The 24,772-nt window shown below is 35.9% G+C and overlaps 2 protein-coding genes across 2 annotated transcripts; one reads left to right on the forward strand and one right to left on the reverse strand.

Annotated features, from left to right (window-relative positions):
• Positions 1-5,329: 5,329 nt before the first annotated feature.
• LOC118921477 (olfactory receptor 13C3) lies at positions 5,330-6,348 on the reverse strand. The gene has a single exon (XM_036903262.2). It carries the CDS (start codon positions 6,281-6,283, stop codon positions 5,330-5,332), a length of 954 nt encoding a protein of 317 aa, XP_036759157.2. The 5' UTR covers positions 6,284-6,348.
• Positions 6,349-22,949: 16,601 nt separating this feature from the next.
• On the forward strand, positions 22,950-24,070 carry LOC118921478 (olfactory receptor 13C8). Its single transcript, XM_036903263.2, has one exon. The coding sequence runs from the start codon at positions 23,012-23,014 to the stop codon at positions 23,972-23,974; it is 963 nt and encodes a 320-aa protein (XP_036759158.2). The 5' UTR covers positions 22,950-23,011; the 3' UTR covers positions 23,975-24,070.
• Positions 24,071-24,772: the final 702 nt, after the last annotated feature.

Below are 24,772 nucleotides of genomic sequence, written 5' to 3' on the forward strand. Positions count from 1 at the left end.
TTTCTTTTTGTTGATGTGGTGGATGATGTTGATGGACTTTCGAATGTTGTACCATCCTTGCATCCCTGGGATGAATCCCACTTGGTCATGGTGCATGATCCTTTTGATGTATTTTTGAATTCGGTTTGCTAATATTTTGTTGAGTATTTTTGCATCTACGTTCATCAGGGATATTGTTCTGTAGTTTTCTTTTTTGGTGGTGTCTTTGCCTGGTTTTGGTATTAAGGTGATGTTAGCTTCATAGAATGAGTTTGGGAGCATCTCCTCCTCTTCTATTTTTTGGAAAACTTTAAGGAGAATGGGTATTATGTCTTCCCTTTTTTTCTGATAAAATTTCGAGATGAATCCATCTGGCCCATGGGTTTTGTTCTTTGGTAGTTTTTTGATTACCGCTTCAATTTCGTTGCTGGTAATTGGTCTGTTGCGATTTTCTGTTTCTTTCTGGGTCAGTGTTGGAAGGTTGTATTTTTCTAGGAAGTTGTCCATTTCTCCCAGGTTTTCCAGCTTGTTAGCATAAAGGTTTTCATAGTATTCTCTAATATTTCTTTGTATTTCTGTGGGGTCCGTCATGATTTTTCCTTTCTCGTTTCTGATACTGTTGATTTGTGTTGACTCTCTTTTCCTCTTAATAAGTCTGGCTAGAGGCTTATCTATTTTGTTTATTTTCTCGAAGAACCAGCTGTTGGTTTCATTGATTTTTGCTATTCTTTTATTCTTCTCAATTTTATTTATTTCTTCTCTGGTCTTTATTATGTCCCTCCTTCTGCTGACCTTAGGCCTCATTTGTTCTTCTTTTTCCAATTTCGATAATTGTGACATTAGACCATTCATTATGGATTGTTCTTCCTTTTTTAAATATGCATGGGTTGCTATATACTTTCCTCTTTAGACTGCTTTTGCTGTGTCCCACAGTAGTTGGGGCTTTGTGTTGTTGTTGTCGTTTGTTTCCATATATTGCTGGATCTCCATTTTGATTTGGTCATTGATCCATTGGTTATTTAGGAGCGTGTTGTTAAGCCTCCATGTGTTTGTGAGCCTTTTTGCTTTCTTTGTACAGTTTATTTCTAGTTTTATGCCTTTGTGGTCTGAAAAGTTGGTTGGTAGGATTTCAATCTTTTTGAATTTACTGAGGCTCTTTTTGTGGCCTAGTATGTGGTCTATTCTGGAGAATGTTCCATGTGCACTTGAGAAGAATGTGTGTCCTGTTGCTTTTGGATGTAGATTTCTGTAGATGTCTATTAGGTCCATCTGTTCTAGTGTGTTGTTCAGTGCCTCTGTGTCCTTACTTATTTTCTGTCTGGTGGATCTGTCCTTTGGAGTGAGTGGTGTGTTGAAGTCTCCTAGAATGAATGCGTTGCATTCTATTTCCCCCTTTAGTTCTGTTAGTATTTGTTTCACATATGTTGGTGATCCTGTATTGGGTGCATATATATTTATAATGGTTGTATCCCCTTGTTGGACTGAGCCCTTTATCATTATGTAATGTCCTTCTTTGTCTTTTGTTACTTTCTTTATTTTGAAGTCTGTTTTGTCTGATAAAAGAATTGCAACAATTGCTTTCTTCTCTCTGTTGTTTGCATGAAATATCTTTTTCCATCCCTTGAGTTTAAGTCTGTGCATGTCTTTGGGTTTGAGGTGAGTTTCTTGTAAGCAGCATATGAATGGATCTTGCTTTTTTATCCATTCAGTGACTCTATGTCTTTTGATTGGTGCATTCAGTCCATTTACAGTTAGGGTGATTATTGAAAGGTATGTACTTATTGCCATTGCAGGCTTTAAGTTTGTGGTTACCAAAGGTTCAGGTTTAGTTTCTTTACTATCTTACTGTCTAACTTAACTCCCTTGTTGAGCTATAATAAACACAGTCTGATGATTCTTTATTTCTCTCCCTTCTTATTCCTCCTCCTCCCTTCTTCATGTGTTGGGTGTTTTGTTCTGTGCTATTTTTAGGAGTGCTCCCATCTAGAGCAGTCCCTGTAGGATGCCCTGAAGTGGTGGTTTGTGGGAGGCAAATTCCCTCAACTTTTGCTTGTCTGGGAATTGTTTAATCCCTCCTTCATATTTAAATGGTATTCGTGCTGGATACAGTAATCTTGGTTCGAGGCCCTTCTGTTTCATTGCATTAAGTATATCATGCCATTCTCTTCTGGCCTGTAGGGTTTCTGTTGAGAAGTCTGATGATAGCCTGATGGGTTTTCCTTTGTAGGTAACCTTTTTTTTTTCTCTCTGGCTGCCTTTAATACTTTGTCCTTGTCTTTGATCTTTGCCATTTTAATTATTATGTGTCTTGGTGTTGCCCTCCTTGGATCCCTTGTCCTGGGAGTTCTGTGTACCTCTTTGGTCTGAGAGACCATTTCTTCCCCTAGTTTGGGGATGTTTTTGGCAATTATTTCTTCAAAGACTTTCTATCCCTTTTTCTCTCTCTTCTTCTTCTGGTACCCCTATAATGCAGATATTGTTCCATTCTGATTGGTCACTCAGCTCTCTTAGAATTCTTTCATTACTGGAGATCCTTTTATCTCTCTCTGCATCAGCTTCTCTGCATTCCTATTCTCTGTTTTCTAGTCCATTAATGGTCTCTTGCATCTCGTCCATTCTGTTTTGAAGTCCTTCCAGAGCTTGTTTTATTTCTGAATTCTCCTTCCTTAGTTCTTGCATATTTCTCTGCAAGTCCATCAGCATGGTTATGACTTTTGTTTTGAATTCTTTTTCAGGAAGTCTGGCTAAATCTATCTCCCCACGTTCCTTCTCAGAGGAAGATGTAGCAGATGCCGAAGCTGTCTGGGTTAGTCTTGTCTGGATCATATTTTTTTGCCTTTTCATGTTGACAGGTGCTATTGACTGTCAGCTTGTAGGGTCAAACCTTTCACTTGCTGCTGGCCTTTCTTTACTGGGACAACTGCGACCCCTAGTGGCTTGTGTTGGGTTATTGCATATAGATTGGGTCTTTGTGTCTTGCCCGGCCAGAGTGGAGGAAGCTCCCTTTCTGAGGGCATGACCATCCCTAGGCTGCTTCTCTGCTTTCGCAGCACCCGGAGGGGTAATGGACAGGGCGGCTGTTTGGCTGTTTACCTCCGTGAGGGGTCTCAGAGCTGTTGCCCAGGGGGTTAGTGCGCCCTGTTTTTCCTGTAATTTCCAGCCACTGTGCTGTGACCTGTGTTGTTTTCGTCCAGCTGTTCTGTCCCTGTCCCTTTAAGACTTTCAAAAAGCACTCGCTTTTCTTTGTCACAGGGGCATCAGCTTTGGAACCCACTCAGAGGTCTTGCTGCCCTGTTTCCCTAGTTTCCAGCCCTCCACGCATGCACTGTGTCTGTGCTCTGGTGCGGGTGTCTGGGGCTGGGTGTTTAGCAGTCCTGGGCTCCCTCTCCCTTCCGCCGGGAGCTGGGGGGAAGCGTGCTCGGGTCCTGCCGGGCCGGGGGTTGTATCTTACCCCTTTCACCAGGCGCTTGGCTCTCGCACGTGTGGATGTAGTCTGGCTATTGTCCTGTGTCTTCTGGTCTCTCTTTTAGGATTAGTTGTATTTGTTGTATTTTCAAAAATATATATGTTTTTGGGAGGAGATTCCCTCTGTCCTACTCATGCCGCCATGTTGGCTCCACCTCCCGAATTGAATTTTATATACTTATGGAACATTCTAGCAAGTAGAGAGTTCAACCTGAAAACTTTCAGATAAGATACTGACATTCTTGGTATTGTCGGGGACAATGTAAAAAATAAGGGTGCTAAAGAATTGGTTAAAACAGTATAAATAATAACTTCACATGCCTAAAGCCTTGCTGTGGGTGAAAAGTTAAAGGGAATTTGAAACAAAGATCAAATACAAATGTGTGGCCTCTAGTAAGGAAGGAGGAGGAGAAGCGCTTGAAGTTCAAAAGGCATCATCCACAGGTCCTGGGACACCTTTCTGAAGAGAACCAAACCAATGCCAATGTGATCTAACCCAGAGGACAAGGAAGAACAACTGGAGGTTTTCTACTGTAACAACACTCCAATGCTGGTGAGACAGTGACAGGACAGCAGAATTTAAAGACCAGATCATTTAAGTAGAAATTTGGATCAACCCAAAGGAAGTGGATTGGCAAAGAATTATGCCTTTGAGTAGGAAATATGGGATCATGTTGTGGCTCTAAGTCAAACAGAACAGAGGAAAACTGAGTAGGAAAATAAAATCAAAGCCCAGCTATCACAGTGCGCTAGGAGATTATGAGAAAGTTGGATAGTGGGGACCAAAGATATACTGTGCTCAACACTGGCCTTCTAGAAAAAGAACCTACAGAAAAAGTGGGGGGAATTACAGATCTACTGAGGAGTTTCAACTGATTTTATTTCCCCAAATCATTGCTTTTAGCACTCTTTCTGAGCCTATAAGAACATCTCAGGCAGATTTTAACATTTCTGTTTATTTTTGACATAAACTCCCACCTTCCTCCCTTTTCTAGACAGCTCCTCTGCAGCTTCAAAAGCTCTGCAGACCTCCACTCAAGCCAAAAGCCAGACTCTCTCTTTGCAGGACCCAAAACCTTAAGAAGCTCTTTTGCAACTCCCCTCATTCAGTCTGTATTGAAAAAAATCAACTTTCCCATTTGTCCACAGAAACTATAGTGAAACGCCTCCCACCATGCCGCATTATGCACTCCCCACAAGGTAGAACACTCCCTTGATTATTTCTTATCCCGGCCTGAACTTCTTTTTATATTAATATAGGGGGAAGGCCAAGGAGAGTGTGATTTATATTAACAGAGTGACTTTAAGGGGGAGATATCTAGCTCTCATAATTACTAGCTTAGGATAAAAGAGGTGTTCACTAGTAACTTTCATTCCTGGATTCAGAGTCTTACCCTCAATTCTGAAATTCTAGGACACCATGGAGCTGGAGCTATGCTAGGTGCTTTCTGCAACCTTTTGAAACTTTAAATGGCATTGGGACTTGGTTTTATTTATTTCCTTATTACAATGTAAGGTAATTGTGGCTTATAAAGAATAGTCTATACAATGCCATTTACATAGTTTGTGGAATTGTATATTGACTCTGTATTTCCAAAATCCTGTGTGATCATTTTCTACGACATTTCTACCACAGTACACTAGAAGGATGAGATTCTAATGGAATTAATCATGCTTGTGAGATCTGATCCAGGATATGTTGGACGCTGAGCTTATAGCAAACTACAGCTTTAAGTAATTCTAGCTGATTAAGGCTAGTGAAGGGGAAGAATACAAATATCTCTGCTTAACCAGGGCTTCCCCAAAGCAGGTTCTTACTGATTTACCTACGAGTCCATCTCTGTGCCTGTTACACAAAGATCTACATTTTCTGAACAGAAAATACTTACAGAATAGGTTTTCGGTTTAGCAGATATTTTACAGCAGCTTTTACATCCTTATTCCTCAAGCTGTAGATTATAGGATTTAGCATGGGGGTCACTACCCCATAAAATAGGGAAATGAGCTTGTCTGAAGTTTGCAATTTGTTTTCCCCAGACACTTCTTGAGACTTGGGTTTGGCATACATAAAGAAGATGGTACCATAAAATATGATCACCACAGTCAGATGTGCTGAGCAGGTGGAAAAGGCCTTGCGTCTCCCTGTGGCTGAGTTCATTCTCAAGATGGTGTAGAGGATGAACATATAGGAGAAAACAATGACCACCAGTGGAAGAACTAGGAATGCCATATTTGATATCACCATGGTGATAATATTGAGGGATATGTCAGCACAAGCCAACTTGAGGACAGCTAATATTTCACATGTGAAATGATTGATAATATTATTTCCACAAAAAGGCAATGCCATGGCAAGGGATGTTTGCACAATTGAGTTGATTCCACCGGAGAGCCATGACACAGAAGCCATCAGCACATACACCATCTTGCTCATGATGATGGAGTATCTCAGAGGGTTACAGATGGCCACATAGCGGTCAAAGGCCATCATTCCAAGGAGCAAACACTCTGTTGATCCCATTGCAAACCCAAAGAACATCTGTACTGCACATCCAGAGAAGGAAATGTTTCTTTTCTTTGAGACTAAGCTCACCAGAGTTGAGGGAACAGAGGATGATGTATAGCAGATATCCAGGAAAGAGAGGTTGCCCAGGAAGAAATACATGGGGGTGTGAAGATGGGAATCAAAGATGCTTGCTATGATCAGAAGACTGTTGCCAATTAGAATCACTAGATACATTACTAAAATTATAACAAAGTAAATGATCTCAATCTTTGGATATCCAGAAAGACCCAGAAGAAGAAATTCTGATACAAATGTCTGGTTAATTTTGTTCATGTCATCTGCTTTCGGGAAGATCTAATATGAAATACATTCATTGCCAAGAAATAAATGTTACAAATTACCTGACCAATTGATTATTTCTTTGGAATGTACTGCAAGAAGTGTTTGCTTGACACTGACATCCAGTTACCTTCAACAATGTGTGTGACTAGAACACAGTGAAATTGGAGATGATGAAGTACGCATGCCCACTGCTGATACGTGAAGATGTACCTGTGATCAGACAAACACAGGAGTAATGTTTTCTGCTGTTGCGGGCATGTTTCTGGGTTGAGGTTTCTAAAACTCCTGACTAGTTATCAACCATAATCCTGACTTCTTCATCTGCCCCAGAAAGCAAGCAGGAGAGATGGCAAAAGACTGCTCAACAGGGAGTGGTGCTGAATAAGCAATTATGAATGATGGCCAAAATTTCATAGCAACTTTTATATTTTTTAGTGCATATTTCTTCCTATGCTTTACACTGCATATCTGATATCAGTCAGTTTAACTTTGTATTTTATAGATGTTTAATAATAACAAATGGAATAGTGAAAACTGAAATTTAACATTTGTTCAAACATAATTAGTTGTATTTTTTGTTGATCTCATATTCCAGTCCTTCTAAGTATCTTGTGTGACTGTTCCTATGGCAAGACCATTTCATAGTTCAGCTTTGCATAACTGTTACAATCTTTGGAGAACATTACACAGTCTCTTATCTAATTCTGTAATTTCAGAGTGTATCTATAATTAACTCATTTAAGTCATCCTAAGAAAATAGTAATAAGATTTAAATATTATATATAAATATATATGTGTGTATAAGCACCACTTATGCTTTGTAAAACATAATCATTCTTTATATATCCCCATTTTTTTTCAGATATAAAAGAAGAAAACTTATTCAAGATTAACCAGATGGTAAATAATAAAGTGGAGCTTGAAGCTCAGATCAAGTCTTGTTCACAGTTTCACTAATTTTCATGAACATATAAATTGTGTATCTTTAAAAACTTCAGATTCTATTTCAATGTTCAGGGCAGGTCCTGAGGTTCTGCATTTTTCTTAAGTTTCCAGGTGACATTTATGCAACAGGTCTTGGAAGCACTTGAGTAGCAAGGCTTTAATCTACACTATATTGGCAGATTATCTATGTTTTCCTGATTCAGGTGTGTTTTCTTTAGCTTTATTATGGATTGGAATGCCAACCTGGAAAATGACTAGTACACAGTTTCATGCTTTCCAGAAAACTCTATTCATATCTGTTGTTAAATTCTCTTAAGAAGAAAAGAGTAATATATCCTTGAAAGAAACATTTTTTAAAAGCATGTTAAACTTGTGCCAGACTACTAAAATAGTTTTAGAATATAACTGACAGCCTACCTTGAACCCAGTCATATTCCAAACACAACAAGGATAAATGAAAGAATAATGTAAAGTGTCTGCCATTACAAAGCTCATAAATTAAGTTAGGGATATAAGAAAAGTACTTATGAAAATAAAATATAAATATAATTACCTTATGTAGCCTAGGTGAAAATTATATATTTTCCTAGAAGGAAGAAGTTTACAAGAAATAAACTAGGCAAGGGAGAATTCAGGAAGAGTTTCAGACTGAGGCCAGATCTAGAAATATGGAAAGAATTAGACAGATTTGGAAGAAAAGAGGAGAAGTGGAGTATCCCAAAATTGAGAAGCTGAGCCAAAGTTAGGAGTAACAGATTGGCAGCGCATCCCCTTTGGATGGGGAGTTTCTGTAGCAGGATGGTTGATGAGCACAACTGAGAAGGAAAGTATGGCAGAGGCATAGAAAAACCCTAAAATCAGGCAGATAATGTGGCTCTTCATTTGGTGGGGAAGGGGTCCATCACCAGAAAGCATAGAGAATGGTTGAGCACATAGACCCTGTAATATTAGTACCCTCCAAATTTGACATTATACTTAGGATTTTTTAGCAGAAACAACATTTTTTAGTAGAAACACAAGGAATTAAGCTATTTAGATTAATGTAGTTGTCATAAATTACTGACTAGAGTGAAAACTGACCTTTCCATAATCACCACAGATTTGACAATGGTCAAAATCACAAATTGAGGCCTCTCGTGGACTAACGGCTTTAAGAATTTCAGCAAGCCACTCTTCCCCCACTCCAATACTTAGTTTGTCATGTAATAGTTGATAGGAAAATTACTGTAGAGCAGATATTACTTAGAGTCAGAAGCCCAACCTGACAGAGGGATTCTCACTACAGGAACAATTTAGTTAGAATACACAATAGAACTATTTCAACTTTGAAGAGAAAGACAAACAGGAGAATATAAAAATCTCAATTTTAGAGATTAAAAAGTTAGCCCATAAAAGATTGTTAATTTTTATTTATTCAGCTTATGGCCAGGATTTCATTTAAAGGAGAGGGAGAGAGAGAAAGAGGAAAAAGAGAGCTCTTCATTTAATTTATGTAGCCAACTCTTATTTCAGGATCCTCTGTGCCCTGTTTCGGATTTGAAATTAGTTCACCTGGCTGAGATTACATTGTTTGTAATGGGCAAAGGAAAAATCCAAAGCCCATTATCTTTACATTACTACCATACCTAACTGAAAGAATTAAATAATTTGTATAGAAATCAAATGTCTATAGCAGGGAATGGTCAGCAAGAACCATAGACTAATTGGAATTACAAAGAAAACTTGACTATGTATTCAACAGTGCCTAAAAGAAAGGGGCAATGACTCGAACGCTATACCACTTTCTATAATAAATAAAAATTCTCCCCAAGTGGGGCTTGGAAATTGGTCAGAGGTTGCATTGTACAAGTGACATGAGCTCTTGTATCAGTGCAGTCACTAATGCAGAAGGAAGAACAGCAAAGACTCTGACACGTGGAGATGACCCAAGCCTGGAGAGCCTGTTGGCTTCCCCTTCCAGACAAGTGTAATGACATGCGTCACCAGAGGCTACCTAAACAATTTCTCCCTGCCACCTGCTTTAAGCCTCTCCCTTCTAGGCAGCAATCTCTTCACTAACTCAAACCCACCTTGAGCCAGGCTTGTCTTTCTACATTTGGTTTACTTCTGCTCTCAGCACTTGAAGTTGGTTATCATTTTAGATTGTGAGGTAACAAGAGACTTGGGGGAAGGAGTTCTTCTATCTTGCTCATCCTTCTAACATCTAAACCTAACAAAATAGCTGCACATAATAAATGGGTTTGACTCAAAAGGTAAAGGCTCACTTTCTAGACTCAGATAATTTCCTGTGCAGTACTTGCTGGCTAATTATCAGGCAAAATTTAGTATGTTAGATTTATTATTCTGCTACAGGCTTTAATTTTTGTAAGTATCTTTCAGTCAGTACTAATAAGCTGCTATCTTAGTAGTACACATAATTATCAGTTTAGGCACTGTAAGTATAGGAGATCACCTAATACTCATGGGAATATATATTACATGGATTTAGCATGTTGGAAAAGTGCCTCAGATTAAAATCAAAGTCTTTGGTTTGAGGTTTATACTTAAAATTTATAGCCTCACTCCTTTCGTTTGTAAAATAATGATAAAAGCACATGCTTTATTTTCTTTACAGGGATATTATCAGGAAATACAGAGATAGCATGTGGAAACTGCTTAAAGATTAATAGGCATTATAAAAATCATAATAAAATCATAATTAAAATAATGGTTCACAGCTGTCTTTTGATGATAATAAACTGGTACCTGTACTGCATCAGGTTATTCCAATTACAGATTCATACTGAATAAGAGTCTTTACTATAGATTGAAAAGGTATAGTTTCATGGTATTCAAGACCTACCTTTATACTGATAACCCAACTCCTAGAAAAACCAGGTACTTTCTTCTTAGTATTTATGTCAGCATTCCGAATTAAGGTCAGGGTCAACAAACAATGCCAGATTCTGCAGATGTAGAATAGTCAATATTTGGTATGCAACAGTTGTTGTAATTGTTCCCCAGTTCCCAAAGCAATTAAAGTTGGAATGAGTGAACTGCGGAATGAAGAAAGTTCTTGGTGTGTTAGAGACAGTGTCCCACAGACCCAATTAAGAGTGGTATTGGGAATATACTGAAGCTGACCTAAAGCTCAAAAATGAAAAAACATTCTCCTACCCATGTAACTTTTGGAAACAGAGGCAAATGTTCACCAAAGAAATATTATGAAATATGAGAGCTTTTTAGTTTCAAAATATATTTACCAGAATTCAAAGTAAATCATAATTCAAATGATAATTATTAAAATGAAATACTAGAACTTAAAAATGACATAGATATTAAAATTAAATAAGACAGACATCTGCTGTGTTTTAAATGCATAGTCACTTAACTTCTTTATTTTCATTCTTTTAGATAAATTAATTTCATGCAGGATGCCATCGCCAACCATGAAATAAAAAGAAATACAAATAGTAGTAAAATGAATTCATAGGATGAAAGTGAATCCATATGTTTAAGACCACATAAGTTAAAAAAAAAAGTCCAGAATGGATGCCTTGGGACATGAATTCAGATAGGTAGATAACACATTAATGAATTAAATCCTTTAGGAAAATGCACTGAGCTATATTGCAGATATTAACACTGAGGTTCTGCAATGCTAGCCTTCATAAATGAAGAAGAAATAAAGACTACCAGATCAACATAAGCTGAGGGAGTTCATTACCACTAGACACCCCCCTTACAGGAAATGCTGAAAGTTCTTCAAGCCAAAATTAAAGAATGCTAATTAGTAACATGAGAACATGCAAAAATATACAACACACTGGTAAAAGTAAATACATAGAGTTATAAACTGTAATTCTGTAAAAGGATGGCATGTTAACCACTTAGCTATAATACAAATATGAAAGGAAAAGAGCATTAAAAATTACTAAGGCTACTATAATTATTAAAGAATGAAGGGTATAAATAGAGGGAGGTAAGCTGTCACATTAAAAACATAAAAAGCAATAAATAAAAGGGGAGAGTTTTTGTATACAATCAAAGTTAAGTATCAGTGTAAAATAGACAGCTAATATCTTTATGATGTTTTATGTAAGCTGCATGGTAACCAAAAAGTGAAAACCTATAGTCGATTCACAAAAGATGAAGAGAAGAAAATCAGAGCATACCACCAGGAAAATTCACGAATCCACAAAGGTAGCCAGCAAGAGAGGAAAAAAGGAACAATGGAATTACAAAATAGTCATAAAGCAATTAATAACATGGCATTAGTAAGTCTTTATACATCAATAATTACTCTAAATATAAATGAATTAAATTCAATCAAAAGGCAAAGAGTAGCTGGATGGATTAAACAAACAAGAACCGACGACATGGCGCCTACATGTCTCATTTCAGCCTTAAGGACACACACAGGCTGAAAGTGAAGGGATGGAAAAAAAAAATACTCCATGCAAGTAAAGCCAAAAGAGTGGGGGTAGCTATACTGAGACAAAATAGATGTTAGGACAAAAAATGTTATGGGAGACAAAATAGGTCATTAAATAATGATAAAGGGGTCAACTCATCAAGGAAACAACATATTTATAAATATATATACACGAAACATCAGAGCACCCAAAGATATTATGTAAATATTAAAAGATATAAAGAGAGTAATAACCAATTACAATAATAACAGAGGACTTCAATACCCCACTTTCATCAATGGATAGATAATCCAGACAGAAAATCAACAGGGAAACAAATGGACCTAACAGACATATATAGAACATTCCATCCAAGAGCAGCAGAATACACATATTTCTCACATGTACATAGAACATTCTCCAAGATAGATCACATGTTAGGCCACAAAAAAAGGCTTAGCATATTTAAGAGGATTAAAGTCATACCAGGTTATCGTTCAACAAGAGGAAGCTGAACAATTTACGAACATGGGGAAACTGAACAACACATTCATGAACAACCAAAGGGTCAAACAAAAAATCGAAAGAGAAATGAAAAACTGTCTTGAAACAAATGGAAATGCAAACACAATATATCAAAATCTATGGGAAGCTAAAAACAAGTTCTTAGAAGTTTATAGTGATAAAAGCATATATTAAGAGAAAGATCAAAATAACCTAACTTTACACCTCAACTATAAAAAGAAGAACAAATGAAGCCCAAAGTTAGCACAGGAAGGAAATAACAAACAGAGTGGAAATAAATGACAGAGATCACAAAATAATAGAAAAGACCAGCAAAATCATAAAACATAAGAAAACATAGGGGGAAAGTTCCTTGACATTGGTGTTGGAAACTCTATGTTGGATATGACACCAAAAGCACAAGCAACAAAATCAACAAGTGAGACTACATCAGACTTAAAGCTTCTGTATAGCAAGAGAAACAACCAATAAAATGAAAAGGCAACCTACAAAATTGAAGAACGTATGTGCAAAATATGTATCAGATAAGAGGACATTATCCAAAATATATAAATAAGTCATACAACTCAATAACAAAAAACAAGCAATCCAATTTTAAAAATGGATAGAGGATTCAAACAGACATTTTTTCAAAGACAACATACAAATGAGCAACAGGTACTTGAAAAAATGCTCATCACTAATCAGGAGAATGTAAAACAAAACCAAAATGAGATAGTATCTTGCACCTGTTTGAGTATCTATCAGCAGAAAGTCAACAGATAAGTATTGGTGAGGATGTGGAGTAAAGGGGACCCTTGTGCACTGCTGTTGGGAATGTAAAATGCTACAGTGACCAGGAAACTAATATGGATGCTCCTCAAAAAACTAAATATAAAACTACCATATGATCCAGCAATCCATTTCTGGGTATATATCCAAAAGAAATGGAAACAGTATCAAAAAAATATCTGCACTCCCATATTTGTTACAGCATTATTCATAATAGCCAAAACATGGAAATAACTGAAATGTCCATCAACAGATGATTGATGAAGATATATGTGTGAGAGAGAAAGAGAGAAAGAATGGAATATGATTCATCCATGAGAAAGAAGGAAATCCTGTCATTTGGGAGAAGATGGTTGGACTTTGTGGGCATTATGGTAACTGAGACACACCACACACAGAGATAAAAATACTGTATTAATATCACATATATGGAATTTAAAAAGGCTTAACTCATATAAAGAGAGACTAGAATGGTGGTTATGAGGGGCTGTGGGGTGAGGTACGTGGGGAAATACTGGCCCAAGCATACACAGTCGAAGTTAGAAGAGGAATTAAGTTCCAGGACTATAACTGTGATTGTGGTATTTAATAATACTGTATTATATACTTGAAAGTTACTAAGAGACTAGATCTTAAATGTTCTCACCACAAGAAAGAAGTGATAATTATGGGGTAGATGGTGGTGTTAGCTAATGCTACAGTATTATTCATAATGCAACATATAAGTATGTCAAATCAACATGGTGTATACCTTAAGCTTACACAATGTTATATGTCAATCATATGCCAATAAAAATTGCACAGTAGCACATAAAACATATAGATTGCAAGTTTTACAGGTTGAAAGGACAGAGAAAGACGCTAGGGAAAGAGGACACAAGCTCTGCTTCCTTTCAGTCTGCTTCATTTGTTCAACGGCCCTGTGAACTGTTGAAAAGCACCACTGCAAACAATAACTATAAATATTAAAGCAACACATAATTTCATAATATAAAAAATATAGAGTAGCACATGAGAAATTTAATGTATATGCTAAAATTGTCCATTTGCCCACAACTGTGTATTCTGAGTATTTACCACATTCAAGGCACATCTTGAGATGGTGCTGTGATACAGAAGAGCAAAACAGAAAATTATCTGCCATTAAATTGTTTTCAGTCCCTTTAGGGAATCCTGTTACATGTACATACACAGGGAATGAATAATATCTTTTTGTTCCACAATCTTTGTTATCAATCTTTAAAATGAAGATAACAACATCATGTATCTTATAAGATTGTAATAAGGTTTAGATAAACTGAATACATGTAAAGTACATAGAAAAATGCTCCTTCCCCCCACTTACTTGGTATCATCCATTATTATTTGTCATTAAATGTCAGATGCCTGAGCAGCATAACTTACAGTAAGTGAACTAAAGAAGAAATCTTTAGAAGGTTAAGGAGAAATACCAATTTGAAAAAACAGGCTTGTCTGAAAATGCTTTAACAGGGGAATACTGAGAAAGGATTCATTTCTGGCACAAAAGCTGAGTTTGAATGCAGACTTTTGTTATTAATGTCAAAGAGGAATTGCTTTTCATAAAAGGTTACATTATCTTCCACATGCTTCAACTCTGACTTGGATCTAGAGTGAAAATAAATCGCAGTTTTTATTTTTTATTAACATTTAATTGTCAGTTTCAACTGTTTACATTCTTCTCACCTAACTTTCCTGCATTCATTGCAGACTGGATGCAATACTCTAAAAGCTCACTTCAGGTTCCCACCCGTAACAAATGAGGCAGGACTGTAGATAGATGCAGAGAGCTGACGTCACAAAAGCTGCATCTGAGATCTTTTTTACCCTCTCACATACTGGCTGGACAACCTTCAGCAAAATATTTCAACTTTCAGAGTCTCAGTCTTCACACTTATATAACAAGAATAACTGTAGTAACTCATGGTAGTATTCTGAGAACCAAGTTAGATATTTGAAAATTCTATGCAATTGAAGGCAATTAATGCTAATCATCATGGAATGTTTTCAGATTATTTCTAAAAAGTAAAAATAATAATTGTTAAAGACTTTTTTCTGTTTTGAGCATTAAAAATCTTCAAATACTGTGTTAATGTAGAGAATGATATGTTTCTTACTTGAATTGCATTACAAGAATATACCAATTATATAGTATAATTGGATCTAGCTACACTCTCCCTGGAGTTTTGGAAACTTTTTAATTCTCTGTGTTTACATTCCTAACTTCAGTTTATTGTAAATATTAGACTCCACCCTGACCAACCCCAAAAAGAATTTAAATTGCCTTGTTATACTAATGGTGGACTTTTGGAGGATATTTCTGGAGCTTAAAATGTACGGAAACACTTAGATAACCACAAAGGACCCAAGAATCTATGGGTCATCTTACATATTTTCTTTTTCCAAGACTAAAAAAACTAGTCTTGAACTAAAAACTCTGAGCCTGAGAGTCAGCGTATTTTAAACAGACACATCTATCAGTTGTACCAGAGGAATAAACTACTGGTAAGTTAAAACTTGAGCAGAATAATTACAGCACCATGGTTGCTATCTAAATCTAACTAATAAACCCTCGCTTTATCTGGCTAACTATTACATAAAATAGAGAGAATTTCTTGAAGTTTTAAAGCAAAGCAGCTGTTAAGGAAGAAGATTGATCTCAAACCAAGCAAAGGAAACCATTCCTAAGGCTCAGAGGTACATAAACGACATCATATTGTTTTCCTCTCTTGTAAATACTGTTTTTCAAATTATGGGTAAGATCAATATTATAGGCTTTAACTGGGCATATTAATTTTCTCACCTGTCAAGTTTTCATCATTTAGTGTCATAAAACTTTGCATAATATTTTAGACCATTGCTGGATAACTTTCACAACAAAGCTCTTAGATAGTGATTGGCATCATTTAAAGAATAGAATAAAGGTGCCTCCAAATCTTTGAGTTTCAAACTTAGGTACTCTAAAATAAAATTCAGTGCTCTTTGTCACACTTCCCTCTTTTATTTATTTTTTATTTTTTCTTTATTAAGGTATCATTGATATACACTCTTATGAAGGTTTCACATGAAAAAAAATGTGGTTACTACATTCACCCATATTATCAAGTCCCCACCCATACCCAGTTAAAGTCACCGTCCATCAGTGTCGTAAGATGCCACAGAGTCACTGCTTGTCTTCTCTGTGTCTCACTCCCTCTTTAAAACATTCATTCTGCCTCTTCTACCCATCCTAGCCTCCAACCCCGAGCTGACAGAATGAGAATATTAGATCTCCATTTGCTCTTAGAGGTATTGTTGCAAAACAGGTGTGTTCTCTCTTATTTTCTTCAGCTGTCAAGCAATTTGAATGTTATCATTCAACCTGTTATCTGCTGAAAAAATTAATTCTCTGTCACAAATATGTGCAACTGCAATGCAGTTATTTAACCATCTTCAACAGTTGCTATGACCACCATGTTTTTTAAAGATACAACTGATCCTTGAACAACACATTCTGAAATCATAGGTCTACTTACAGGTGCATTTTTTTCAATAAATATACTGGAAAATATTTTGGAGATTTGAAAAAATTTTTTTCTTTTCACTAGCTTACTTTATGTAAGAAAACAATATGATACACATACAAAATACATCTTAATTGACTGTTTATGTTATCAGGATGGTCCCGTCAACAGTAGGCTATTTGTTATTTTGGGTAAGTCAAAAGTTATACACAGATTTTTTAATGTGTTGGGGGCCAGTACCCCTAACCTCCATGATGTCAAGGGTCAATTGTATTTTGAAAAATTTTTTAAATAGCTGAGATGTCATACTACTGGTATGGGTATATTCAAAATAATTGTTGAATTCAAATTAATTAAAACAAAAAATATGATTCCTATATCTAACTCTGTAAATATGAATAAACATAAACTACCTCTTCCACTAACCACATCTGGAAGCTCTGTGGTCCATGATCGCTACAATTAGTACCTCTTAGTGCCCCTTAGTTCCAGTGTAAGATTTAACTTTGGAGAATAAATTGTGGGAATCAAAAATATACCAAAGGCCATTTATCTCTGTTGTTTTGATTACTATTGACTGGGATTAATCTTGGCTAACAGAAATGTTCCAGAAAAAAATCTGAGCATCTACTCTTACGTTGTGCTAAGCGCTTTAGCTTGTAGCAGAAATTAAGCTCAGTGCATCTAATCTGTGGATGTCATATTCTCAATGTGTCTGTCATTCTACTTGGATTCCAAGTTTAACTAATTTAGCTTCTCTCCAATTGTCCCTAAAGCCAGTAAGATTAACACAGCACACATTTCCCTCTCTGAGATAATACAGTGTTATGGAAAGAGCATGGGCTTTAGAACCAATCAGTGCTTGCTTTCTACTCACAATTAATTAGGCCCAGAACACTAAGTCATTTACCTTCCCTTATCATTGCTTTCCTTGATTTTAAAGTGAAAAGGCAGTAGCTTAAGACAATTCTTTTGAAGCTTCAAAATAATAAAACTATATGAAAGGAAGACATTAAATTAACAAATACTGAAATATTTGTATAAGGAATTATTCTTTGATTTTGAGATAGACACATTACAATGACTTCATTTACTTATCACCATCCTCTCATCACCAACCCTAGTTATATTGCCTAGCATACACTAGCCTATTGCTATATATGTGTTGAAAGAATGAATGAACAAATATTTGGATATTACATTTAGCTTGCAATGTGCTTTCATTGCACCATACATTGGTTTCTCTCAAGTCTATGAAGAAGCTATTGGTAACATTATAGATGAGAACATCAGACTCTGCAAAAAAGTGCAGCCCTCACTTACATAGCCTTTGAAAGATCTGGCATTAGAGTTGGGTTTCCTAATGATGTAATTTCAGGTCTCATACTCCTTAACTGCAATAATTATGACCCAAGGAAGAATCAAATATGTTTTAAGTTCCTGTTCTATAAACTTAGCCATAAAGTAACATAAACTTAGCATATGTGATAACAGTCAAACTCAGACCAGGCTGCCCCAATAATAGCTGAGCCCACAGTTGCTGAAAATGGCTATAAAATTAGCATAACATCACAGAGCTCCTAAGAGATGCAGCCAAGATTTTTTCAACTCATGTCACTTAACTACTGTTGCTTATAATATTCAACAAACCCTGGGACATCTAGAGGAAAAACTGAAGACAAAATCAATGTGTCCTTCTTTACCCAGTGAGCAATTCCTCAGTAAACTCACTACTTCTAGAAGAAAGTTTTCTAGGTGTAAGAGATGAAAGCCTTCCCTCAGAAAAGATATGGAATGTTATCCTGGCCCTCTCTTAAATGATATCCCCTTCTTTGAAGTCTATTTGTATTTAATTTTTGGAGTTTGGATTAAACATGGGTCATGACTCAGAGGCTTTCCCTAAGGGAAGCTGGCTGTTCCTATCAACAGCCTCACTACCAATATTGTGGGTTCTTTTTGGTTTTTGGTTTGGCCTTTTTTGTTGTGTTTCTTTGTTTGTTTACAAAGTCCACATTCTGATCCTTAGCTCCACAGACTAAAAATTGATTTGTAAGAACAAAAAGAGGCTGGATCACATTCACAGGGATTGACTGAGACTAGCACACAGATACTAGTATGAAGCAGAGTACCATGCTTTGCAACGTGAAACAGGAAGGCCAATGGGGAGCAACCACTTAATTCCTCTGCTCATTCCATTATTTCCTTCTGTGCAAGTGACCTGGATACCAACCTTCAGAAGGGCCAAACAACGGGGTTGCTTCTACAATAGCATATTTAGTGGAACAAGGCTAATAGGAATTCCAGGGTAATCTATCTCTAAACTAGGGATAACCTTCCCAGTGGGACCCCAAGACATGAAATCTGTTCAGTAAGCAGTGTCTCCAGTTGACCCTAGGAACTTCCTTTCTGCATTGCTGACCAACAACTTTATGACTTATTTTTCTTTTGCTAGATTTAAAATGTCATTTGTAAAGTGGCTGGTCTAGTTTTTAACTCATTTTTTTCTTTTAAGTGTCTTAATTTTTCCCCTCCAATCGATTATGTGTTGTTTCACGGTGCCAGAAGTCAATTTTTACACTTATGATAGTCCCTTCTATTAAAACTACATTTCTTAGCAGAGCTCCTTTATTGGCATATGTCCTATATTGCTCTGTATGATTTTTATATGTTTTCATTTGTTCCTTTTTTAAAATTAGGTTTTAGTTAATCATATTCCTCTGTATTTCATTTTATATTCCTGTGTACATTATTTTCCTCAGTCCTTACAAAGCCACCTATATTCTCCTATAATCATTGATTCCACTAATATTCTTCACCCTACTCTTATTTGATTTGTTCCTAAAAATGCATGTACCTTGTAACATATGTATTTCAAATTTATATGTAAATTTAATGTGCTATAAAACACAATATTGCATACTTTTAAAAACACTTTTCAGGGTTCTAAATATGTTGCTATGCAGACACCTAGTTCATTTGCTTTTCATTTCTGCAAACTGTTCCATAATGCATGCTCTCATATGGTAAAACCATTACTCAGATGATGGACCTCAAGGTTGCCTCCAAACTCTTTTTACCACAAGCAGTACAATGATGAGAATCCTCATGCTTGTCCCCTTATAGTCCTAGACAAGAACTTCTCTGGGACATATTCCCAGGAATGGAATCACTGAGTCCTGCCCAATTTTAATACAGCCACAGAGTTTTCCAGTATACCTGTGTATACTCCCACCAGAATCCTACCTCCCACATGCTTGCCAACATTTGGCATTATCTATTTTTCTAATGAAATGAATGATACTTCTTGGCTGTTTTAATGAACACTTTTCTAATTTTGAACATTTAATGAGCATTCTACATATTTTCCAAGTGTGCAAATCTCTCCATATACCTGTCAGCCATTTAGGAATTCTCTTCTGCATATCACTAATTCATGTCCTTTGACCAATTCTCTGCTTTTTTAAAGCTTTCTCTTTTTGATAAGCAAGAGTGTTTTTTTGTTCTCTGCTTCTTCTTTTTTTTTTTGGTATATTCTATCAAGGAGGTTACTTGCCAGTTTTAGATATAGCAACTATCTCTGAGAGTCTGTAAACTTTATCTCTGATATTCTTCACTGATATTAAACCCACCAAATTCTGCTTCTTAGTTTGTGCCATTTGGATTTTGTTTTAAAAGGTTTTTCTCTGCTATAAGTTCAAAAAAATTTCTATATTGCGTTTTACTAATTTTGCAATTTTTTTTCACATTCAAATTGTTAATCTATCTGGTTTCCACCTTTATTTATAGTAATCCAAGGATCTAATTTTACCTTTTATTCATTTATAAACATAGTTTCCTAACATGGTCTCTCCTAAGCTGTTACTCCCTCACTACTTTCGGGTGACCGTTTTATGGTATATCAAATTTCCATATAAACATATCTTTATCTGAGATCTTTTTTCCCTTCCACTGGCCTATTTAAATGTCCCTGAGCCATTATCATAATATCTTTATTACTATACCTTTGTAGTATGTTACAGATGTGGATGCTCCCTTACTTTTCTTTTATAAAATTAACTGTGCAAGTTGTGTACTTTTATTCTTCCATATAAATTTTAGAATGTATACTCATATAGTTAAAAAAAAACCCAGCTAAACTTTAGAGCATATTTAATTGAATGTATAGACTAATTTTGGGGGGAAATGGCAACCTTATATTGTCCCATCCATTAACATGTTCTACCTTTTCAGTTACTCGTATTCTGTTAAGCTCTTTATGATAATTTTTAAGTGATTTATGTAAAGGCTTTTGTGTGTACTTTATTAGGATAAAATCCACTTTGTTAATTTTATTAAATTCAATTTTATTATGCTTGCTAATCTTAGTGCTAATCCAGAGAAGCCTAGTGATTTTTCCATTGATTGTACTTCCAAAAGTCTTACAAATTTTTCTCATCAGTTCTTATACATTGTTTTAGTCCCTTTTTACTGCTACTCCTACCATTTTTTTTGTCTTATGATTATGATGAGGACTACCAAGTCCTCATTAAATAGGAGCTGTAAGGGTGGGCATCCTTATCTTAGTCCAGATATTAATGAGAATGTATAACTGTCTTTATTATTAGGGAATAGTAATATGCTATAGGTTTCTGGCAAAAGTTTTCTTTCAAGATTAGGAAATTATTTTCTGCTTGTGAACTTCAAATAGTTTATATGAAAATTATGAATAAATCTTCACCAAATTTATTTCCTGCATCCCTTAAAATAATTCTATTTTCTTTAGTATGCTTATATCATGATTTATTGGTGATGTTTACAAAATCTTAAAGGAAGTAATTCACATGTCATACAATAATAGTCCTGCCTCCTTGAATTTAATGAATAAAACTATGTATCTGAATACATATTTAGACATACAATAATCTAATACAAATAAATACATACACTGATTAGAGACTAATCAATACATAAACTAATATTTCATTATTATTTTACCAAAACTGTACAAAATGCAGAGTATTCATATTACTTCTTACTGATTACACTGGTGGTTTTCATACTATGCCCCTTGGTTTACATACCATGCGCCTTCATTTCAGTGCTATGCCTCCTTCTTAAACTGAATCAAGGGAGAAAGAGTAAATAAGGTACTACAGGGATAGGGCTTTATCTTCCCTGCAAACCAGTGTAACTCCAACTAGGGAAACTTTTTTTTGTTTGTGTTATATGTTATATGCTTCTATATAAATCCTATTTGCCAAAAAAAAAAATGGCTGCAAAACACTGGTTTGGTTAAATGTATACATTTTGAATGAAAGCACTATTATTACTGTTACTCCCTAAGTGATAGTTCTTGCATGCAGTGAAAATAAGGAAATGAAGTGGGGGCTACAATATACAACACCATATCTCTCTGCTCATGATAAAATTGGCACTGTAAATACTTCCTATTTGTTTGTATTAAAGAAAATATTTATTTGAACACATACTTCCTCATCATATTGAGGTAGAACTGGAGTACAGTATAACTCATACTGAGGTAGAACTGGACATAAATATATGTCCCTTTTTTTGATGAGCCTGTTTTTTGCAATAAGGCTATAAAAGATATTTAATGATGACTTACACCACCAGAACACAAAACTGAGCTCTAAAAAGAAATTCAACCACACAAAACTGCATTATGAGTTTGATAGCCCTGGACACTTGTACTGTCATGGGTTCTTTATTCCATGAACTAGTATTAAAAGTTCCAGCCTACATCTGCATTAGTTTAAAGATAAATGTACTAATGTTATCTATTAAAACTTAAAAATTCATTTATTCAGATTTTAAAAGAAATCAAAACATTTTTTAATTTTGCTTCTAATGCATGGTAGGCCTACATTAGTGCCTAGTGGATGGATGAGTTGACTCTGCAGCAATGGGTCAAGAATTCAAATACATATATGATCCTTCAGGTAATATAAATGACTGAGATAAACTGAGAATAATGTGCTTATTGGCAACTATTATTCACTTCCACTAACAACAAGATGAGAGGGCGGAGGGTAATCTGCTGGAATAGGGAACAAGCTTCAAATGCAGTAGGTAAACTGTAATAGGTCTATAACAGAAATGGGCCAGTGTTTTAAAATATTACAATTTATTTGAAGACAAACTGAAAATACACATTTTTATACCATATCTCCCACTTTTGAAATGTTGACCTCTAGTTCAAATTTAAAACATACTGCAGGAATCACAGCCAAACAAAACACATCTTTCTGCTGCATCCAGGCTGTAGGCCACTGATTGATGGTCAATACGTTAACTAATAGAAATGGCAATACACTGGTTTGGGATCCAAACATCATAGAATCAAATGTACCTCTCTTAACCCTGGGGAAATCAGAATAGGATTCCTATTCTAGTGGCCTGGATTAACAGTATGAAATTTGCCCCAGGGCTTTATTATTGCATGCAAATAAAAAGCTAAGTAGCACGGATTGTGACTCTTACAAGACATAGCTCTTACAGACACTGTATTAACAAGTATCTGTTCTATCATCCATAGAGTGCTGTAGAAGAAAGGTAAATGTAATATGGAAAGAACCAATGATACCATACTGACAGAATTTGTTCTTGTTGGACTTTCTGCCCACCCAAAGCTCCAGACAGTTTTCTTTGTGCTAGTTTTGTGGATGTACCTGATGATCCTGCTGGGAAATGGAGTCCTCATCTCAGTAATCATCTACGATTCTCACTTGCATACCCCCATGTATTTCTTCCTCTGTAATCTTTCCTTTCTGGACATTTGCTACACAAGCTGTTCTGTCCCACTAACCCTTGACAGCTTTCTGACAGTAAAAAAAAGGGTTTCCTTCTCTGGGTGCATGGTGCAAATGTTTCTGTCCTTTGCCACAGGGGTCACAGAGTGTGTGCTTCTAGGCATGATGGCACTTGACCGCTATGTGGCCATCTGCTACCCACTGAGATACCCTGTCATCATGAGCAAAGGTGCCTACATGCCTATGGCAGCTGGATCCTGGGTTACTGGGCTTCTTGACTCAGTGGTGCAGACATCTCTTGCAGTGCAGTTACCCTTCTGTGCTAATAATGTTATTAACCATTTTGTCTGTGAAATTCTAGCTATCCTAAAGCTGGCCTGTGCTGATATTTCAATCAATGTACTCAGCATGGCAGGGTCGAATCTGGTTGTTCTCGTTATTCCATTGCTAGTAATTTCTATCTCTTACATTTTTATTGTTGCCACTATTCTGAGGATTCCTTCCAGTGAAGGAAAACGTAAGGCCTTCTCCACCTGCTCAGCACACTTGACAGTAGTCATTATATTCTATGGAACTACCTTCTTCATGTATGCAAAGCCCAAGTCCAAAAGCTCCGGTGGCACAGATAATCAGGACATCGTTGACGCCCTCATTTCCCTCTTCTATGGAGTAATGACCCCAATGCTCAATCCTCTCATCTATAGTCTAAGGAACAAGGATGTAAAGGCTGCTGTGAAGAACATGGTGGGTAGGAAAAACTTCTCTGATGGCATATGAATACTGCTTTATGCTACGTGACTCCGAATCCACAGTGGCCACAGACACAAAATTCAAAAAGAGAAAATTACCATGTGAAAACAAACTCACTATGTGACATTCAAAACCATACGACAGGAATATTTTGGTTGTTGTTGTCACTTAGGTTTTGTTCTAACTTCAGAAATAAAACATGATTGTGGTTTAAAAAAATACTGGTAGGGAAATGCAAAATGTTAAAAATTTCTTAGGAAGTCCCAGCAAAATACAATCACCCTTAAAACTTTAGAAAATAATAAAGGCCTAAGGAGCTCTCAAAAACACTTTGTAACCTAAAATATGTATACTGTCATAAATTATGCAAAGGAAATTTTAATTAGAACATGACATATTATATATTCATTTCTAATTTGTTCATTTATTTACTGTTTATGTCTACTTTACATATGTGCTCTCTGAGATTGGAAACTTGTCTGTTTATTACCCTACAGCAGAGACCTAAAATATAGCCTGGTACATAGAGATGTTCAACAAATTTTTTCATCAGTAAATGAACTGTACCATGAATAAAAGTAGAAATGTATGTCTGTCATACCTGAGGTCACAAATTATTCAAAATGAAAGTTAAGTCAATGCAATGTTATCTAAATAAACTACATTAACAATTTGTCATATGAACTCCCATAATATTACCTTTTATTTTCTATGTGATGTGTACTATAACACAGAAGAACTAGACTTGTCTACCAACTACCATAACTTTTCTAGATTTGAAACACAGTGAGCCTAAGATGACTGAAAGAATCCCCTGGTAATGCA

This window comes from Manis pentadactyla, chromosome 3 (genome assembly GCF_030020395.1).
Source record: "Manis pentadactyla isolate mManPen7 chromosome 3, mManPen7.hap1, whole genome shotgun sequence".
In the NCBI taxonomy this organism is placed as follows: Eukaryota; Metazoa; Chordata; class Mammalia; order Pholidota; family Manidae; genus Manis; species Manis pentadactyla.

Bases quoted from the DNA above. Each gene is read 5' to 3' on its own strand.
- LOC118921477 (XM_036903262.2), bottom strand. From the start codon at position 6,283: ATGAACAAAATTAACCAGACATTTGTATCAGAATTTCTTCTTCTGGGT.
- LOC118921478 (XM_036903263.2), top strand. From the start codon at position 23,012: ATGGAAAGAACCAATGATACCATACTGACAGAATTTGTTCTTGTTGGA.